The 19,726-nt window shown below is 40.9% G+C and overlaps 1 protein-coding gene across 3 annotated transcripts in view; it reads right to left on the bottom strand.

Annotated features, from left to right (window-relative positions):
• Clybl (citramalyl-CoA lyase) overlaps nucleotides 1-19,726 on the bottom strand; it is a 226,223-nt gene that overhangs the window by 17,252 nt on the left and 189,245 nt on the right. For all 3 annotated transcript variants that reach the window (XM_013141503.3, XM_013141501.3, XM_013141502.3), the window contains exons 3-7: nucleotides 19,207-19,395; nucleotides 15,028-15,129; nucleotides 13,253-13,346; nucleotides 11,812-11,979; nucleotides 6,894-7,018 (exon numbers count right to left, since the gene is read on the bottom strand). In XM_013141503.3, the coding sequence (XP_012996957.2) occupies nucleotides 6,894-7,018; nucleotides 11,812-11,979; nucleotides 13,253-13,346; nucleotides 15,028-15,129; nucleotides 19,207-19,395 (678 nt within the window). The remainder of the gene's footprint in view (nucleotides 1-6,893; nucleotides 7,019-11,811; nucleotides 11,980-13,252; nucleotides 13,347-15,027; nucleotides 15,130-19,206; nucleotides 19,396-19,726) is intronic.

Here is a 19,726-nt window from a genome sequence, read left to right as displayed (position 1 = left end):
TGTCTAATTTAAACTGCTGTTGCCTCTGAGAAAGACAAGCCATTTAATAGCAATATGCAGTTGGACCTGTTCTGCTGAAGTTCTAGGCTTTATTGTTTCTTTTGGAAAGCAGATATAAATAAGTCAGCATGAATTAAAAGATATTTTAAAAGATTTACTAAAATATTGATGCTCATTTTTTTTTCAGTACTGGGGATCTAACCCAGGTGCATGTTACTACTGATGTACATCCCTAACCTTTACAATTTTAGGGGGAGGGGTCCAGGACTCAAACTCAGGACCTTGTGCTTGCCAGGCATGCACTGTACCATTGCCTTTTTAATTCTTTTAATTCTTCATTTTGAAACAAAGTTATGCTAAGTTGCCCAAGTGAAACTTGAACTTGTAAACCTCCTGTCTCAGCATCCCTTAATGCTGAAATTATATGTTTGCATCACTGTACCTGGCTATGTGCCTGCCCCCATGAGAATTAAATAGAAGGCCTTTGCACTGAGCTCCATTCTTAACCCTTAAAAAAAAAATTTTTTTTTAAATTTTAGGGAGGGTCTTGCTAAATTGCGCAGGCTGGGCTTGACTTGAGGATCATCCTGCCTTAGCCGCCCACCTTCCAGGTGTGTGCTCTCACACCTGGTGTGCTAATCCATTTCTAAAAGTACAACAAATGATCAATAACTGATAACAATTTTTCTAGAAAGCAGTAATAAGTCCGTTTTATGTACACTGTTAAAAGTGTATCCAATCATTTCTTTTCAGCACTGCTAGGAATTCCGAAACCAGCTACAGGGGCTGCTAACTATCTGTCCTGTGCCTGGTTCTGTCTCCTGCTGGGGCAGAGGTGAATGTGGCACCACAGAGAATTCTCTAGCGCCATGGTGAGAGATTGCCTTGCTTTTTGTCACTGTGGCCCACAAGCCTAAGAAAATAGAGAATTCTAGAAATGCCTGATTTATACTTTTAATAAAATAAAGTTCCATTTGCTAGCTCTTACTATCAAAGGAATGATAAAATTCCTTAATAAAGACAACCACCATGAAAGGAAAAGGGCCCTGTCACCTTCTGGGGTAAGGAGTTAAAGAGCGGCAGTGGGGTACGGAGACTACAGGAAGACATGGTGGGGGGGACGAAGGAGGAGGAGTGGGGACACACGCGTGGACACAGCCGCAGAGCCAGGCAGCCTCGAGGGAGACTCAGGAAGAGGGAGAGGAGGAGGGAGGGGCCAACACCCCTTCCAGCCTTCACCGGGACCCTGCAGTCAGACCCCAAGCCAGGCTGGGGTGCAGCCACAGGCAGAGCCCCGGCTAGGTGACCCTGGGAACGCAGCCTTTGAGTGAGATCACGTGACCTCCCTGCCACAGGTCCTCTGGCCTCATGCTGACAGTTTCCAGGCTACCTTGGGAGGTGAGAAGAAGGAGGAGCAGGAGAAAGAGGAGGGGAAGGAGAAGGAGAGGGGGAACGGGTTTGCAGTGGGCAGGACCAACGCTGGCGGGTGGGCAGAATGGTAGAGGGGGGAGGAGGTGTGGAATGGTGGTGCGTGACTCCCCCACACAGCAATCTCACCTACCTACATTCCCATTTTGATCAACCTGGACTATTTTAAGGCTCTGTCCAAGCTTGGTCATTATTAGCATGGGCATTCAACTAGAACCATATTTATGCTATTTATATATATACAATTTTGTTTCCCTTTATTGCATCCACCTTGGCTATGAGTGGCTGTGGGCAACTTCCAAATCCTTTCTGGATTCTAGTCATCAACTGAAGGGACTGGACTAGATGAGGTCTGAGATTTTATCCAGATCAAAGAGTATTTTTTAAAATAAAAAAAAAAGAGTGGAACAATTCTGAAAACTATAAACCAGAAAAGATATTTTGATTAAAACAGATTTTTTGTGTTACAAATTCAGGATGAAAGAAACAACTTCAGCTATCAGATCTCATCTACATAAAAACAAAATTCTTTTCTCTAATACTGATGCAGCCACTGCCACGAAAACCCCACAGACGAGGATATGATCAGCACTACAATCTCACTGCTTTGCTTCAAAACTTGCAGTTCGGTGCTAATCAAACCGATCATATAGTCACCACTGGCAGGCTTTGGGCTTTTCTAAGAATTGGCTTTCTCAAAGTCAAAATCACTGCATATAATTTTGAAAAGAGTAAATGAACAAGGGCATATTAGGGGGGCAGTTATTAAGAATCTCCAAAGTGGAGCTCTGTCCTTTCACCTCCCGTTCTCCCCAGAAATCTCGTGGTTCTGATTTTGAATGTTCCTGCTCACAAATAAAGGGAAAAGGCGGTGGGTGGTGGGGTGGGAGGACACACTGTCGTCCTCTATTAGTGGAATCAACCCTTTCAGTTGACAAAGACAACAACCAAATCTTTAGATGGTTTATTTGATCTGCATGAAAGAGTGGCAGTAGGATTTCTGGCACTTGAATAAGCGAAAACAATATTTTTGGCTGGAGAGACTTGTCTGAGTTCTCTGAGGGAGCCTTCGAGAGGCCATCTGGACCGAACAGTATTTCTTTTGTAAGGGCCTGCATTTGGCGACAGAAGTGAAAGGTGTGTGAGCCGCAGTCAGATTCCTTCAAAACTAATTTGCCTTCAGTATGGGGAGGAGACAGATCTATGACTGCTTGTAATTTTGTAGATGAAAAGATTTGCACGAGGGGAAAAAAAAACCCTTATACTTTCTGTTTTCTTCCCTTATTAAGGGATGCTTTCCTAATTTATGATCCCAGATAGGATGTGCTTATTAATTCTAGCTCAGTAATTCACACCATTGTTCTCTCATGAGTAAAATGCGAATGTTCCTGTTATGTGCGATTTTTACAATTGTTATGTCAGGTAGTGACTTTGTGTCTGACCCTTGTAATTGTTAACTGAACCTAGGTTTTAAAGATGAAACGTTTCCCCTTCCCTGGTCGTTAGCCAGCTGGTGAAGCCGTGATGAATGAAAAATATTGAAAAAGTCAAACAAAATCTTTCCAAACCCAAATAAAGCACTTACAGCAATGAGGAATAAAATGGAATGCTTCTTAGAAAACTAGAAGTAGGGCAAAGATGTATTTGTAGCCAGCAGAAATAGGAATATTCTAGCAGAATACCTTTAAGTGTCTATCACCCTTTTTTTTCTTATTCCAATTTTTTGGGTAGAGTTTCCATTTAGAAGAAAATGCTTAATTCTGATAGTAAGATTTCCTATGACTAGTAATCATTTTTAACAAGAAACTGTCTGCTTTAGATGTCATTTTTGTCTAATAAGTGAATAAGGAAAGAAAATACAGTTCATAATATAGATGTCAAAAATACACATCTAATATACTTGAAAAAATATGTTACATTAATATATATGCTATATTTACTTATTTATATACGAATTATAGTTGCTATTGATATCAATATTGAGTAAGTGTTTGAAGGATTTATTTTAATTACTCAGTTTTCACACGGTATAAAGTTCTTAGTTGATAAAAAAATTGTATTTCTTTACTGAATTAATACCAAATGCAGTTCTAAGTAGAGAATTTTCAAGTATTATTGGAATTGCCATTAGTATAAAAATATAATATCAAAAGGAAACGAACTTTTTAGAAATTCCTTTATAAATTTAAAATAAACCACATGGAAATGATTTATCCTAGCTAAAATACTTTACTAAACAATTTGAAGCTATACTAATTAATGGCACGAGGGTTGTATCCCCAAATATATTTTCCTGGAAAGGTGACAGAAAGAATCAGTTTAATTAATATTGTGGTTGGATACTTCACAACTATGTCAGCTAAACTAAAAATATTTTTGTTTCTGGGGATTGAAATCACAGAGATTACTACATTGAGTGCTTACTCTTCTCCGAGAGATTTTACCTGAAGTCCCTAATACCAATCCACTGCCTGCATTCTTAAGGTCTGGGGACCACTGTGTCAGGCAAAATTCTTTAGCCTGAAAATCTCTGAGCTGAAAGAGTGCCACCATAAATACCAATGCCTACCAAACAATGAGAGATTTTATTGGTTAGCATTAATATTAATATGCAGTGTTTTCTCTTTGCCTGACATTACACTAAGGACATCAAACTTTATTTCTACAGAATTTATAATGGAAATAAAATTTTGTGACACCAAGGACTGATCCCAAGAATTTATCTGTTCACAACCTAAAAAATTCCATGATTTTTGTTCTTTGGAGTGGGAGAGCAGGGAAAAAATGTAAGACTTAATTTTGAACAATAACAACAACAAACTACTACTACTATTACCACCACAGAAAACACAAATGGCCAGCACTGACTATGACCTTTAGCTGTGCCTTTGGTCTCTGGGTTGAATTTAAAACGAAAGCAGGAAGAAGTAGAAAAGAAGATCCATAATTTTGCCTTCTGGGGTCATTCCTACATAAATACATAACTTGGATGACACTTTCACGGTGGGCGCGGGTCTCTTAGAAATGCATGAGCGTCTGACCGGGATACCAGCCATGGCTTTCCCACATTTGAGACTCATCTGTGCTTTAGACAAAGTATCAGGGGTTTCATGCTTTCCTCACTGATTCGCATTTGAAATAAAACTGATTAGATGTTTGTCAGAGGTGGTCACTTTCTACAGTCGAGCAACCTATTTATACAAAATCTTTGCAAACAGAACCCACACTATTTAAAACCCCAAGAACCCCACATGACCTAGAGTCACCTACCTGCAGGTCCAATTTCTGTGACCAGCCAGTTTACAGGCAAAGTGAAAGAAACATGCTAATTGGATAAAATAACCATATGTCCCTACTGGAAGCCCTATTACTTGAATCATTTAAACCTTGCTGGACAAAGCATCAGGAGAACTGCTGTAGGAAACAAACTTCCAAGAATGGAGCAGGGGGAAATGACCTAACAGTCTCTCCTCTCGCCAGTTTCTATGGTTATATGCTCAGAAAGCTGGCCAGCCACAATGTTGTGAAAGCTTATGCCCCAATAAGAGAGTATCTCTTATTTAAAACAGCAGATAGCTCAGAATCTAACATTTCATTTGTCCTCATCAACAGGAAAGCATGGGCAACTTTGGGGCAATTTTCCCTATGAACAGTATTTTCCAGGTACAGTGGGAATGAGTGGTTTTCCTCATTCATGAACTTAAATGCCAGGAAAAGCATGTTTCTAGTTGGAGTTTTGTTTGTTGGCTGCTGAAATTTAGGGTGACCTCTCTCATACCCTAACTTCTTTCCATACCAGGTGGTGGCAACAACACCAGACCCAGGTGGGGTGGCTCATGGGGGCTGTGCCAGCCCACACTGGAACTCTGTGGTCTGTCATCTAAATGGAGCACAGGCTGCCTCAGTTTCCTGTCTCAGTAGAAAGTGTTCATTGCACAGAGACCCTCAGCTGCTGAAGACACGCGAGGCATTTAGTGTATAAACATACACTGCCTACAAACGTAGGCAGTAGTGAGAGCAGAGGGTGGGGGTTTGCAGGTAGCAATGACAGAGTCTGTGTTTCTCTTGCTAGATAAATATCTATGTTTATTCATGTAAGATCTTGCTGTTTGGGTTAAGATACAGAAATGGACACAAAATATACTGTCAACTTGAAAATATTTTTCTATGAAATGCATTGTTTTTCTGATGGCCATCATTGATGTGAAATAAAATATCTATCTATTACAAAATTGGTGCACATCCAAATTGGATGTTTCCAACGTAACGTACTCTGCTTTGGGATATTAGGTGTGAGTTTGTGCAAAGATGAGCCCATGTGTATGTGTGTGTGTGTGTGTGTGTGTGTGTGTGTGTGTGTGAACATGCATGCTTGGCCATGGTTGAAGGCAGATGTCTATAGGGAATGACACACTTAATAATGGTACCCACTTTTGAAAATCCTAGGGTTTTCAGGTGTTCTTGCAGCCAGAGAAAGTGCAAGCAACACTTCTCACATGAATCTCAGAAGTTCACAGGTTCACCACTGAAAACCAGTTTTTTAAATTTTTCATCTTTTGGGGGTGGGGGACAAAGGAGACTTTTTCACATTTAGAGCCTTAATAATTTTTCCATATTTTTTCTTTCCAAAGTAATTTGCACTGAAAGCATGGAAACTTCATTCCTTATGGAAGTCACAGGCTGAGTGCACAGATTACCTCTAGGATAGATTTATAAATGTGACTTTCCTATCCTCTTAAAAAGAGGCAAGCGGTATTATTGCAAATAACCTTTAAGATAATTAACTGACAATGCTGCAACTAGCATAAAATCTTCCTTCAGGCGACACCTAATTTAAGTGTTACTGGCACAAAGTGGAGACAGATTGTGCATTACCACTGCAATATTTACATAGCAGAAACCCACAGAGCAGGAAACGGGGCTCAATGACGCACTAAATTAGGAACAACCGTACTCCAGTGTTAATTTGCTTTCCATTCGATCCAAATCGCAGGTCCAGAAATTGGTACAAATACACATACAACCTCCCACTCTTAAATGACTAAACCGGAGGAGATTTTTGTACCTCCCCCCCTCCCCCAAATTAAAATAACTTGAAATTTATTTCTTGTCTCCACGAGTACCATTTGGTCAAACTGTGTTTATTTCATTACAACTTGCTCTCACTTTGATCTAAAATTATTTTCGTATGAATGCTGCACTTAAGTCTGTAGAGGAAAACTAAACAGGCTTCTATTTTCTTGAAGGTTGCCAATATATTTTATGAAAAGAATAAAATGAGAGACTTGAGAGGCCACTAGTGAGATATTTAGGAACAGGAAAGGGAGAGTCCACCCGAGATGATAAGCCTGTGTCCGCCCCCCCCAATACAATGAGTTTTCCTAAAATCATTCACACTTTTTTTTTATTCTTCCCCACAGTATTTTCAGCACCAGATCCATTCAAGGCATTAACAAAACATTTACCTTTCCTAACCGCTGATGCTCTTTAAAAGCAGCAATTAGTTCTTCAGCCCACTGGATTTTTTCCGGGGCAGGGGTGAACAGCTCCTGGACCACAGCGATTTGGTTCGGGTGAATCACTTGCTTACCTAAAAGAGAGAGGAACACTAGAGTCTCACGCCACTGCCACAGTTCAGACAGAATGTCCATTGCAAAAAGTCCCCGAGGGCCCCCAGGCCATGTGTTAAATAGCAAGTTTAGGACCTGTTTTTTTTGGTACTGAGGATCGAACTCACAACCTTGTGCTTGCCAGGAGGCACTTACACCACTGAACTAAATCCCTGGCTCAATTTAGAACTTTTTTAAGGAAAAAAAAAAAAAAGCAACACCTGTCATCAGGCAGCCCTTTCTGGAAAAGCATGGAAGAACAGACCAGAGGTGGAAGGCCCTCTGTCTCTGTGAAAGGGCCTCAGTCAGGGTAGATCCTCTCTCAGGGTTAGGTGCAGGTGGATAACAAGGCGCTCAGTGACTGTGAGAGGGCCATATCCACAGATGGCAGTGATCATCTTGTGTTAAAGGAAAATGACATTTGATGAGAAATCTCTTTTGATTCACACTTTTTTTTTATTTGATAAGTTCTCTTTTGCTTATTCGGGAGGTTTATGCTACCTTCCATGGTTGCTTGGAGGCATGCTAAGTTGGTTTTTATGGGGCTTATGGATGTGAGCATTATGGCTATATTAATATCAAACACTACCTTCTAATGATACATTTAATTTTCTGTCTTTAAAATGTGTCATTTCTAACCCCTACTAGAAAAATTGAATTTCAACAAAAATAGTACAATAAAATAGAAGACAGATTTGAATAATGTGACCTCTAGGTTATTTTAATTAAAAATTAAAAATATTTTTTATTTTAAAAAATTAAAGAAAATTCCTCTAGTCTCAAAAGATAAAAATTTCTCCTTATAGAATGAAGACTGGCTATTTCCCCCTTTACACATGCCAGAAGAAATATTAGCTGTATAGAAACATATAAAAAATATTTCTGATTTGTTCTGAAGTTTAAGGATTTTAAACAAAAGCATCATATAAGCATAAGAGTCGAGTTCTGTGAAACCATACTGTCACTCGGAAAACAATTTATCGATCAGGGAAGTTTGGAATCTAGTAATTAATAAAATGCAACATAATTTCATGTTGTAATAATAATGACATTTATTATATGATAAGGTTATGAATATAATTTGCCTCTTTAAGAATGAATATTTACTTTTGGTCATTTACTCTGTATGTTTGTTGGTATGTCAATTAGCTTTTCCTTTAAAATAGTTGTTTTAACATTTAGTCAGTACATACCACATGCTGGATCTTTTATAAAATGCCACTCCTGTCACTGTCATTATTTTGTCTGATAGAAAAAAACAATGTTTTTAGAAAAACATTTTAGTGTTTCATGAAAAGGAATTTAAGTCGCTCCATAAAACTTCTTTGCTTCACAGTGGCATGATTAAAACAACTTCATATTGCTATTTCTTTCTAATCTGTTGGCATGCTAATAAAACATTAAAAATCTACATACATATTCAAATTACTTGAAGAATAATTTCTAGAAACATGATAACAAATGAGAACTTTTTCAGAGGGTAAGTGCTGAGTATAGTTAAGTAATCTAATAGTTACAATATTAATAAAGGCTGTCAGTTCTTGCAGCCATTTTCCTACTGTTAATCTTGAATTTCATGGTTTATGTACATAATTTTCCGTGATGTGTAAAAAGCCAAATTTCATGGAAAACTCTTGATTCAGGTACTACAATTTGAAGAGAAAACAGAGACTCTTGAAAATATTGTGAAACCTTCGATGGCTCTCAGGTACTTATATTTGGGGATGGAGGCTCGTTTCATGATGTGTGAGATTTTAGAAAACCATGTACCTTCATGTGTGAGGCTCCCTTTTGTTGCCGTCAGCTGCATCCCAGCAACTGTGTAACAGGCTTGGATGCCATGTGGAAACGAAGCCAATATTTTATCCAGGAGAGTTATTATTGACAAGTTACTGAGAGAGTGCAAAATTGAACAACATTAAAATTTATGACCATGAAATCCTTTTTACAGTACCACTTGATATATCTTGCTTTAAATCAATACCTGTCAAGTCTTTTAGGTAACTGTATGATGGTGTCATTTTTGTCTTCTACAAAAGGCTGCAAAAAAGAGGAAAACCTATAGAGCTTCATATTTATAATCTTTCTTCTCAGCATGCAGCCCTGGAGTCACTGTAATGACGCAGTCAGCTGGTGAAGCTTTATTCCTAGATTTAGTTTGGGTATATTTTTATTTAAAAAAAAATCCCAAAGTTAATGGCTATTTATACATCTAATGCGTTGATTTAAAATCAATCAACATGGATTGTGACATCATGAAATAATGACTTGCAGAAAAAAAATCCATAGCACACAGTTGATGTACTTTTAAATAACCATGATTTATTAAGAAAAACTATATGTATATCGTTTTATATATTTTAAAAAGTGCAGCACATCCTTATAGAACAGGTGGGTCTTCTTTACTAGTTCCTATTACAGATAACGCAGCGCCGTCCCTGGGTTCTAACCCTTTCCACCACTTGCTTCTGATAGACATTTCAGAGTTGGGTCTCGGCCCTTATTCCTTCCTCCCTCCCTTCCTGCCTTCTTTTTCTTCTTTTCCTCCCTTTCTTATGTGAGGCCAAGGTGTGGCTATCAAATGCCAATTAATACAAATAGTGAGTGGGCTAAAATACTCAGTAAAAGAGCATTTTAAAAATATTACAGATAGTATTTCCTATCTCTGAATTCTCTTCGATTAGCATGTAGAAATATAAACGGACAACAAAGACCTCTGTAAAAAAAAAAAAAAAAAAAAAAAAAAAAAAGGGCTAGGCGCGTGGCCCCGGGCTGTGGCCGTGTTTGCGCGCGGGCGTCGTGGGCACTGCGCCCGCAGCGCCCCGCGTCTCTGTGATTTAAAGCTCCCCATCGTGGAGAAACAATCGTGCCAGGCCCGTAAGTTCCTTGTGCTGAGCTGGGCACAGTCTAGAAATACAAACCTGATTTGAAATCGCCTGTCTTCCGTGATTGAATTGAGGACCAATTTAATTCAGTCTTCTCTCTTGGGGACCCCCTCAAGCTCCCTTTGAAGCTAAGGGGCAAACACGACTCCAGAGGAAGTGGAGGAAACTTACACCCAGGGCTGGGGACCGGGCCAGGGGTTTCCCTTTCTTACTGAATTAGTTCTCATTGCGGAGCAACATCTGGCTCCTGGCAGCCCGTGCCCCACACACGGTGTAGGCCAGCAGCTTTGGGGCCTGTTAGATGGACAGCACTCTGGTTCCCTCTGGCCTTCCCATTTGGGCAAGTCGGGCCTAGGAAGGGGCCGGGACAAGTGCAGGTCGGGAGCAGGATGTGGGTTGGGGGCACCTTCCTTTCCCAGTCACTTTTCAAAGTTAGGAGCATTCATCTAGTGATAGCTTGGATCACTGAAAAAAATATTTTGCCATAAGGGATCACACTGATGTTTTAATATTAAAAATCAGGGGTTTAATTTTATTTTAGTTATTTTAACCACACAAAAAGCAAAAGTCAGAGCTTCAATTCTGACACAGTCTTAATGTTGATAATATTACTTTTTCCTTTCTTGCGGTATTGGAAATGGAACCCAGAGTTCCTATGCCACTGAGCTACAGCCTTAGCTCTTTTTATTTTATTTTTTATTTTTTGTTAGTACCGGGGATTAAACTCACGACCGCCTGTCGCAAGGCAGGTGCTTATGCCACTGAGCTAAATCCCCAGCTCTGCTCTTTTTATTTTTTAAAATTTGAGACTTGTACTAAGTTGTCCAGGCTGGGTTTGAACTCATGATCCTCCTGCCTCAGCCTCCCCAGGGGTTGGAATTACAGGTATGTGTCATCCTGGCCTGGCTGTTTTATTGCTTTCTAAATCTTTTGATTTTATTTCAAGTTAAAACATCACCCATTAAGATATGTTTTACATCTGAGGGCAGTGTATGAGAAACCTTTAGTGAGACACAATTCCCAAAGATCTATAACAGGACACTTGTATTCTCCTTGTTATTAGGGTATATTTCTAGCATAAATATTCTTAGAGTTTCCAGCATGAAAACAAGTAAGAATAAAAGAGCATGTGGTGTTTTCTTCCATGCTTGCTAGTTGTGTGTGTGTGGTCACATGTGTGTTTCTGTATCAGAAATTATTGTGGCTTTTCAGAAAATAGTTTTCTATTGCAAAACAACAATAACAACAACAAAAAACAAAACCCAATTTTCAGTTGCTCCCCACGCCCATGGGGACGGGGGGACGGACCCCACCAATCGTCAGCTGCCTGCCTGCGCCCCAGGCTGGGCTGTGAGGGACCTGCTGATTCTAGTGCCAGCCAATGCCGAAAGTGTCGCCAGGTCACTTACTGGGAGGCAGGAAGGGAAGTGGCAGAAGAACAAAAAACTAGTTCTGAGTAAAAACCAAATCATAGACGGGGCTCAGCAATTTTCCCCCAGAAATAAATGAACATTTTGGCTATTTTAAGAAAATTTTCATCCACTCGTGAACCCCAATTTTTATGGCAGTTCACTCCCAAACAGCCTCCTTCGGCTGCTGCTCAGCTCCGCCAAAACTGTACTAACATACTTAAGAGGAGGGAGGGGAAAAAGGCAATGAACATGGAGAGGAAGTAAAACAAGTGGCTTGCTTTTGATTTGCAGAGCCAAAGAAAAAGCTGACAGTTGATTTGGCAGGTGGTTGTTGCTCTTGGCCTTTTCATGTTGTAGGTTGTGGAATAATTATATGGGACCTCTGAGGGCATGAGAAATGGACTAGCTGGCGAAATTTCTGTTTCCACTGCACTTGCTACTCTAGACACAGCTTCTATGATATCATCAGAGTCCTACCAGTAAAGCCCATGGCGGCGGCCTCTCTGGACTGTCTACGCAGCCCATCTCCATCCCGGAAGTCAATGTACACCAGATCTATGGCTTGTAGGCCAAAGGCCTTGGCCACGACAACAATCTTTTGTCGAGCGTAAAGAATGTCCTGGGTTTCTTTGCTACTTGTTGCACCTGAAAATGAGAAGTGGACACAAAAAGACGCTTTAACTTTAGAAACCCAGCCCAGGTATTTCTTATAAAAACTCTGTAAAGGCATCTAAGTCTCCCTAGGAACTGCTCCTCAGCAAAACAATACTTCTTCAAATAGGGAGAGGGAATGTGGGCAGGCAGTGTTAAATCTCATGTGTTTATTTCCTTCAACAGTCACCTCTGCAGGCATCAAGGAAAGGCCCCTCCTCCTCTCAGGGGGCAGAATCAGGGTCCTAGGGACTCTGGACTTTCCTCTTCTTGTTATTGCTCTGACGTGTCAGCCCAAAGACAGCTCCACAAAAGGTGGCCAGGGAACCTCGCAGGGAAGCTGTTCACCTCCCATGCTGGGCATAGAAGGGCGGGCGCTAGGCTGGGCCCATTGTGCTGGGTGCACAACCCCTGTCCTGCTTGGGGTTCAGAACCCAACATCTGGCTGGGCCTCTGGGAACAAGAAGGACACTCATTTCGGGAGAGGCACAAAGTGTCAATCTGCCCCTCAGAGTCCGCTGAATTGTCAGCAACACGGAAGTCTCCTGGAAAGACTGACATCAAAATAAATTCTTTTTCTTCACCCAGAGGTGGCTGGGAGGTGTCACTGTTTTTCTTTGGACCATGCAGGACACTGCTTAGGGAAAGTATGTCCAGGTTCCTGGAATGTGGCCCAGTGACCTTGGCACTTGTGTATCCAAGTTACACAGAGGACAGGGACAGAGGGACAGAAGAAATCAGTGAAAACCAGCAATGTCCCAGTGAATATGTAAGAGCAATTCTGGAATATATTCTAAGACAAGTTGTAGATTTGTCTTAAATGATATTTACACACTACAGTTATGGAGAAAACAACTCACTAATGTCAATGTAAAAGTACCTTAAAATTGTTTTAGAATCCTACCCTGATGTGAAGATAAAATATCTGAGTTAGCACAAGGTTGTTGGCATAATAAATTTATTACAAGCCAGCTAGATGCCATGTATTCTTAAACATGCCTGAGGCTGAAACAGGCTTTTTATTATTTTATAAATGAGCAGAAAGAATAATGCGGTATTCTGGAAGCAGGACAGCTATGAGGAGACCTAATGATCAGAAAGTGGTATGCACACCATTGTCCTGAACTGATATTTGCATGGTTGTTAAATATACATTGTTATGTAAATGTCCATTTGTGAGGGGCAAAGATAAAATCATACACACCACACACACACACACACACACACACACACACACAGAGGGAAAAAAAAGAAAGATTTTTGACACCTATGCTGGCTCGAAAATCTTCTCCTCCAAAAACAACTGCGTCTAGGAAGAGACCCACTTGAGGCCCGATCTTTAGGGTTTCTTCACACACTGCCTGCAAAAAAGCAGAGGAGAACCCATCTTACGGAAATGTTGTTCGCAGCAGAGGAGTGGTTCCTACATCAGCAGGGAAACCCAGCTCCCAGCCTAAAACTGCAGCCCAAATTTAACCCTTCCCAAAGGCATTTAACATCATCCAAAATAAGAATCCCGTAGACAAGGGCTTTGTTCAGTGGATTATAGCAACAGCCATTGCTACATGGTAATATAATTATAACATTCAAATTGTAAGTCATCCAACTTCTAGAGAAATTTTCAGTTAACTCATTTGTATTGTACTGTTATTTACATTTTTCCAAATTTGTTTTTGCTCTAAAAGGTTCTTCAATAATAAACATAAAAACCATAGGCGAGAAGGAAGGAATTTTAAAATCAAACTAATTTGATTATTTGCATTAGGATCTAGTAAACGGCCTCAGGATTAAAGACATCTGATACAAAACCTACAGCCTTAGAGGGGAAGATAAAAATGCAACAAGTCCTCCACGATGGGTTAATAAAGCAACTCTGACATCTCTGAACGAAAGTGAAGATTAATAACATTTGCCATAGACAGAGCTGGGACTCTTGAAAGGTGGAGATGTGAGCTGCTAATACACAAGTGGGTGGAAGAGGACTGAGGAACCATTAGGGACACCGTTGATTAATTTCAGGCATCACGAGGACCCCTAAGTACATTATGGAATAAAATGGCGAAACAGTGCTTAAAATTAAATCACTGTATGAATCTGGTTGCTTCGAAGGGATATGTTGGTGACTATACTCCGAGGGATCTAGGGTGGGCTGGAGGAATTTGTGGTTATTTGTGTAAACGAGCTGATCACGGAGGCAAGGCTTGAAACTGCCCCAAATACTCGACTGGGCCCCTCATGCACAATCCCACTGATCTCTGCTTTCTCTCCAGCATCTGCTCACTGATTCTCTCTCCAGCCTCTTTCCTTTGTCTTTAGTGATTTCTTGGGGGCTAGAAAATCTGAGTTGTGCGAGGTTGCTACCACAGGCCAGGGGGAGCGACAGGCACACTTGGGAAGCAGTGTAAATGCTCAGGAATAAAGGGGTCTGGTCAGGCCAGGTGGCTCAGGACTCGCACAATGGTTGAAAACACTTGGCTCAGCCATTTCTCCTGATTGTAGATTTAAACATATTTCTAGTTCTAATGTGCCAAAGTGAAATAGAAGACCATGGATTACTCGTGTTATGCGAATTTAAAAACAAATAACCTCATCTGCTGCACGGTCTGAATGATGTTGCTACAAAGAGGTCAGAAAATTTCTCCATGAAAAGGCTCCTGATAGAAAAAGAAGGATTCAAAGTTAACTCCCGAGGGTGACAAAATAAATTTTCCACGTACATTTAATTCACACATGTAATCATCCAAGGCACATGTTTACACAGTGATTAATTAGTTATTATTAGAGATACATAAATATTTCATTTAAATATTTAGGACTAGGGAAGTTTTTCCTTGCTATTTAACCAATTTCTTTGTTTTCTAAGAGGCTGACAACCTTGGTTTTGGACTATTACAGATAACAAATGATGCTCAAGGTTTACCTGGTAAATATTTGAAATAGATTAAGAAATATTTGAAATAGATGTTAAAATTGAAAGCAAAGGTTCTCTCTTGGTGGTAAATAAAATACTAACTTATATACCCAACATTATGGTTTTCTTACCTTAAAATTGAGTAAACCCATTGCAGTTTCCACAAAAGGGATTAAATTCATTGGTTGTTCGAGTTTTCGGCCTTTTAAATGGGATGAAAATTTGCCTGCAAACTAAAATCAAAAGTGTCATAGGTGGTTAGTGGCAGAGGGAAAAAAAAAAGAAAATGTAGACACAGAAGTACTAGAGTATTGAAGTCTTTGACCTGAGGAAAAAATATCCTGGCCTTCATCCTCAAAAAAGAATTTAAAAAAGAAAAGGAGAGAGGGAAAAAGGGGTAATAAGTTCCCACCAAACTAAATAGTAAAACCCCAAACATCTACAATTTTTTTTCCACCTAAGGAGCAATTTGAGGCCTAGGAGTCAGACGGCAAGGAGAGATTCCTGGTTTAAATGCTTCCCACTAAAACGTATTTCCTGAAGACCTCTGGCCCCCTTGGCATTAAATGCAAATGTGGGCCCTTAAAACAATGCAGCCTGGCTCTACCTGCCGCTGTTTTTGTTTGGTGCCCACCACTGACAGCGATAGAACTGTTCTGTTCAGCAGCCTTCTCTGTGGAGCCCGTATCACTCAGTATAGCACCATTACCCTTTGTTCGGGTGGTTTTTCTCCATAATTTTTTAGCTTACCTAGGAAGACCTTAAAAAGGAAGTTTAATTCTTTGAAGACCAAAGCTCACCAATTTTTTCCATGAGACCAGTTCACAGCTAGCTCTGGCTGCCAGTGGGGTAGCCCAAATTCCAAAATCTATCATCTGGAAACATACAAAAGCTCTTGCTCAGATTCCCCCTACCCCTCCTTTTCAAAAGGGGAGAAAACCCCCACAATCTAAATTGTAAATCTATTATGTCTATCTAGATCTAATAAGATGTGGAGAGATTAAAAAAAAAAAAAAGAAACACAGGTATGATAAAGATATTTTTGTAAATAAAGATGAAAACACACACACATATGTATATATATATATATCCATTTTAAATTTAAGGAATATTCAATCATTAATGGATATCAAAGGAAAAGGGAATTTTAATCATCTCTCCATTCAGTCTCAGTTGGGTAAATCATATCTAAGAGATTTGCATAAATATAAACCATCAAAGACTTTTCATCTTCAAAGGGGGTTTCAAGACCCTATAAGCTTTGTACTGTAATCATCACAGGTCACCACCCTGCAGGAATAAGGCTGCTATGGCAACATAAAAAAACTAATGCTTAGGGCTTAGCATAATATTCTGACTAATAGAAAGGAAACTCATTTTAAAAGCTGGCAGCCTATTTAGCAGAAGCGGGATTAGAAGTGTTATTTCCCCTTTTAGCTGCCCCTCCTCGTCTGTGCAAATCCTCCCCCCCCCCTTTAAAAAATCTAATCACTGGGATCTTTAAAAAGCTTTTGAGCAATTTGCAGTAACTTTACAATTAGGCTAAAATAAATCACAGCTTTCAGTAATGAAGAACCATTCCCATCGCTCTGCCCGCCCTTCCTCAGACAGCATCACCTTCTTAGTAACTTCCAAGGCAGGAACAACTCGACCAAAGCCACCAGGACCCAGAGAAAGCTGCGGTGTCGGGGGACAAAACGCATGGCATTGGACGCAGAGGGAAACAGGTCATAATTTATGTCGCAATTATGCGAGAAAATGGGTGGTGAAATATTAGCGGTTTTGGTGTTGACTGTTGATTTTCTTTTTTCCTTTCTTGAAAAAATAAAACCAGAAAACCTGCAAAAGCTACTTGCCCCATTCTTCCAACTACAGAAACTATAAAGTTTACAGCTAGGCAAACCCTTTACTAAAAGATCGTCCCTGCTCTTAGTGGGTAAAAACTCGAATGTCCTTTGTTTTTAAACCAACAGGGGCATTTAAAAATTAAACACGCCTGCTCCTCCCCCTGCCCCCTCCCGCTCTTTCTTAAAAAATTGCATTAAGTACTAACACAAAAGGTAACTAGTGGAGAAGTTTCAATTAATTTTTTTCAAAAGGGGACGATTAAATGTTTCCGGCCTGGTAAAGTGCTCATTTCAGCGAGGTGGAGGCGACCGGGTGGGGGAGAAGGAGAGGGGGGCAATTACAAAGGGACCGGGGAGGAGATGGAGTAGTGGCGCTCAGCGATTCTTTCAATTCCAGTGCACACCCAATAGTGTGTTGGAAGAATGCACACTGTTCGGGATTTGTGGGAGAATTGTCCTGCCACAAAAGAGGCAGAGTTACGCTTGTTATAGTCCAATAAGCCGTGCCAGTCAAACAAGAACCCACACTCACGACAAAAGGCGAGCAAGAGATTCTCACACAAAAGGAAACAAGTAAGCCCATCTTTCAGTGGCGCATCAGGCTCTGGGTCTTAGGCTCCACATAAATACAAACGGAGAAGGAAAAAATAAACAGCCCCAAGGCTTTCTGTTCGCCAGAAGTCCTGTTTCAGTGCAAGCACGTTCCCCAACATCTGAGGAGGGTGGAGCTGGAGGCTGGGTTGGGTCCCTGCTCTATGAGGGTGATGCGGGATCAGCAGGCGTGGGGATGGTGACTTGTGTCCATCCCCATCCACGCAAGACGCGTCCCAGTGGAGTCAGAGCCCTACATGTTAACATGCCCCATCCGACCAGTGTTTCCAGCTCTCAAGGTGACCCTGGAGGGAAGAACTCCAGTCTAGGAAGTCCTGCTCTTGGACTTCAAGTCTTCAAGAAGAGTCTGACACACAGCTGCCCAAAGACACATAAGGGCATCTATAAGTGTGACCTAAAGTTTTCTTTTTCTTATTTTTATTTTTATTTTGTGGGCTTCTTTTTGATTTTGATTTCGTTTTTGTTTTTGGAGACAAGGTCTTGCCATATAATCCAGGCTGACCTTGAACTCACAGCAATCCTCCTGTTTCAGCCTCCTGGGTGCTGGGATGATAGGCATGTGTCCACATGCCTGGCTTTTAACTTTAAATTTGTTAGTAGCTATGTATAGTCAAAGAGTAAAGTGATACAGATGAAGTCAATTTTCCTAATATCTCATATGCCACCTAATAGAGCTAAATATTATTTCAGTGTGTAATGAATGTAAAATTATTGAGATGGTTCACATTCAGTCTCCCCTGCACTGCCGAGTCTTTAAAAGCCAATGTGTATTTTATAGTTGTAGCCCGTTCAGTTATGGACCCCATGTAGCACATGGCCCCTGTGTCACATAGGATGGATCCAACCTATTCAGAAGTGGTAGGCAGGTGGGCAGTCTCACTGGTCAGTATCATAACCTCCCAGTGTATTGCTGTGGTCACACCCAGGCCCTTCAAGATCATACTCTTTGGTGTTTTTTTTTTTTATTTTTTGAGACAGGGTCTCATTATGTAATTCAGGCTGGCCTTGAACACATGTAGCTCAGGCAGCCTTTGAACTCATGAGGATCCTCCTGCCTCGGCCTCCTAAGTCTGGGATTATAGAGGCACACCACCACTCCTGGCTCTTGAAGATAACACTTTGAATCCCCACTGCCCATTCACCCTGACAACAAACACATACAGCTCTCCAATCTCACAGCCTCCACCCAAAGCGCAATGGTGCTTTATTCAACAGAGGCCTGCAGAATAATAGCGACCCCCAAACAAAATCGAGCTGCCCCCAACACTGTTTCACAATTAATAACAGCATAATTGGGCCTATTTCAAAAGTTTTCTTAAGTAATTTGATGTGCCAGTCGTTTTACATTTCAGGTTTTTATTGGCTGAAAAGTCTGTCCTGAAACTCAAACACACCTGTCAGCAATTTAAAAAGGACGTGCTAGAGAACTGTTCAGGAAATAATATCTTTGCTAATTAAGACCACTAGTTAAAAGCTTCCTGTGTAGTTGCCCCAAGGAGTGACCTTTTCTCCCCCACTTTGGGTACATTTTTTCATACACAGCTCCTGTCCTTGGTGGCCTGTGACTTCACCACAGCACCCAAGGGTACGGTGGTTGCATGCCTGTAATCCTAGCACTCTAAGAGGCTGAGGCAGGAGGATCACATGTCCAAGTTCCTCCTGGGCAACTTTGCAAGACTCTGTCTCACAGTAAACAATTTCAATTTTGGGGCTGTAGCTCAGTAAGAAGGCCTTGGGTTCAATCCCCAGTACTGGAAAAAATAAACCAAAATAAAAAACAAGGGTGCCTGCTCCTCTCCGCTACTATACCTGGCACTGATCCGAGTCACCAAGCAAAGGGTTCCTACTCACCCACCGGATTTCTTCAGGACTTTCGACCTTGGGGAGCATCAGGCTGGAAGGGAGGACCCGGGATTGCAGGATGGTCGCCAGGTCTTCCTCGGCCAGACCGCTGGCCACCGAGCAGACTCGCACACACTTTTCAGTTGGGCCCAGGTCAAAGTCCTCAAGGGTTTTCACTATTGTCAGTCGAGCTTCATTCTGTAAATGTTGATAAAAATGGACTCCTAAGTTTAGTTTGATCATTAAGAGAAACACAATCAAATGCTCTGGGAAACCATTCATGGTTCAGAATCTCAACACCATTATTAGATCTCCAAGTTTGCTGTGTGTCCTATGAGTGATATCTGAACAAAGCTGCCCAATCTGACCCTGTTTTCTGGACTCTGCATAAAGTGAGCGTCTCATGACGGACCCACCATGATTCAGCCTCGTGTCCTCCTAATCATGGAATCATCTTGCTCATTTTCACCCCTTTCCAAATGGAAGGCATAAGGGGCAATTATTTTATTGATTGAACATTAACTAACGG

The sequence above is a fragment of the Cavia porcellus genome, unplaced genomic scaffold (assembly GCF_034190915.1).
Source record: "Cavia porcellus strain 051 isolate PalLab524CR breed Dunkin Hartley unplaced genomic scaffold, mCavPor4.1 scaffold_4, whole genome shotgun sequence".
Taxonomy (NCBI): Eukaryota; Metazoa; Chordata; class Mammalia; order Rodentia; family Caviidae; genus Cavia; species Cavia porcellus.
The sequence above is the reverse complement of the archived record's forward strand: the minus strand, read 5'-3'. Positions and strand labels throughout refer to the sequence as shown.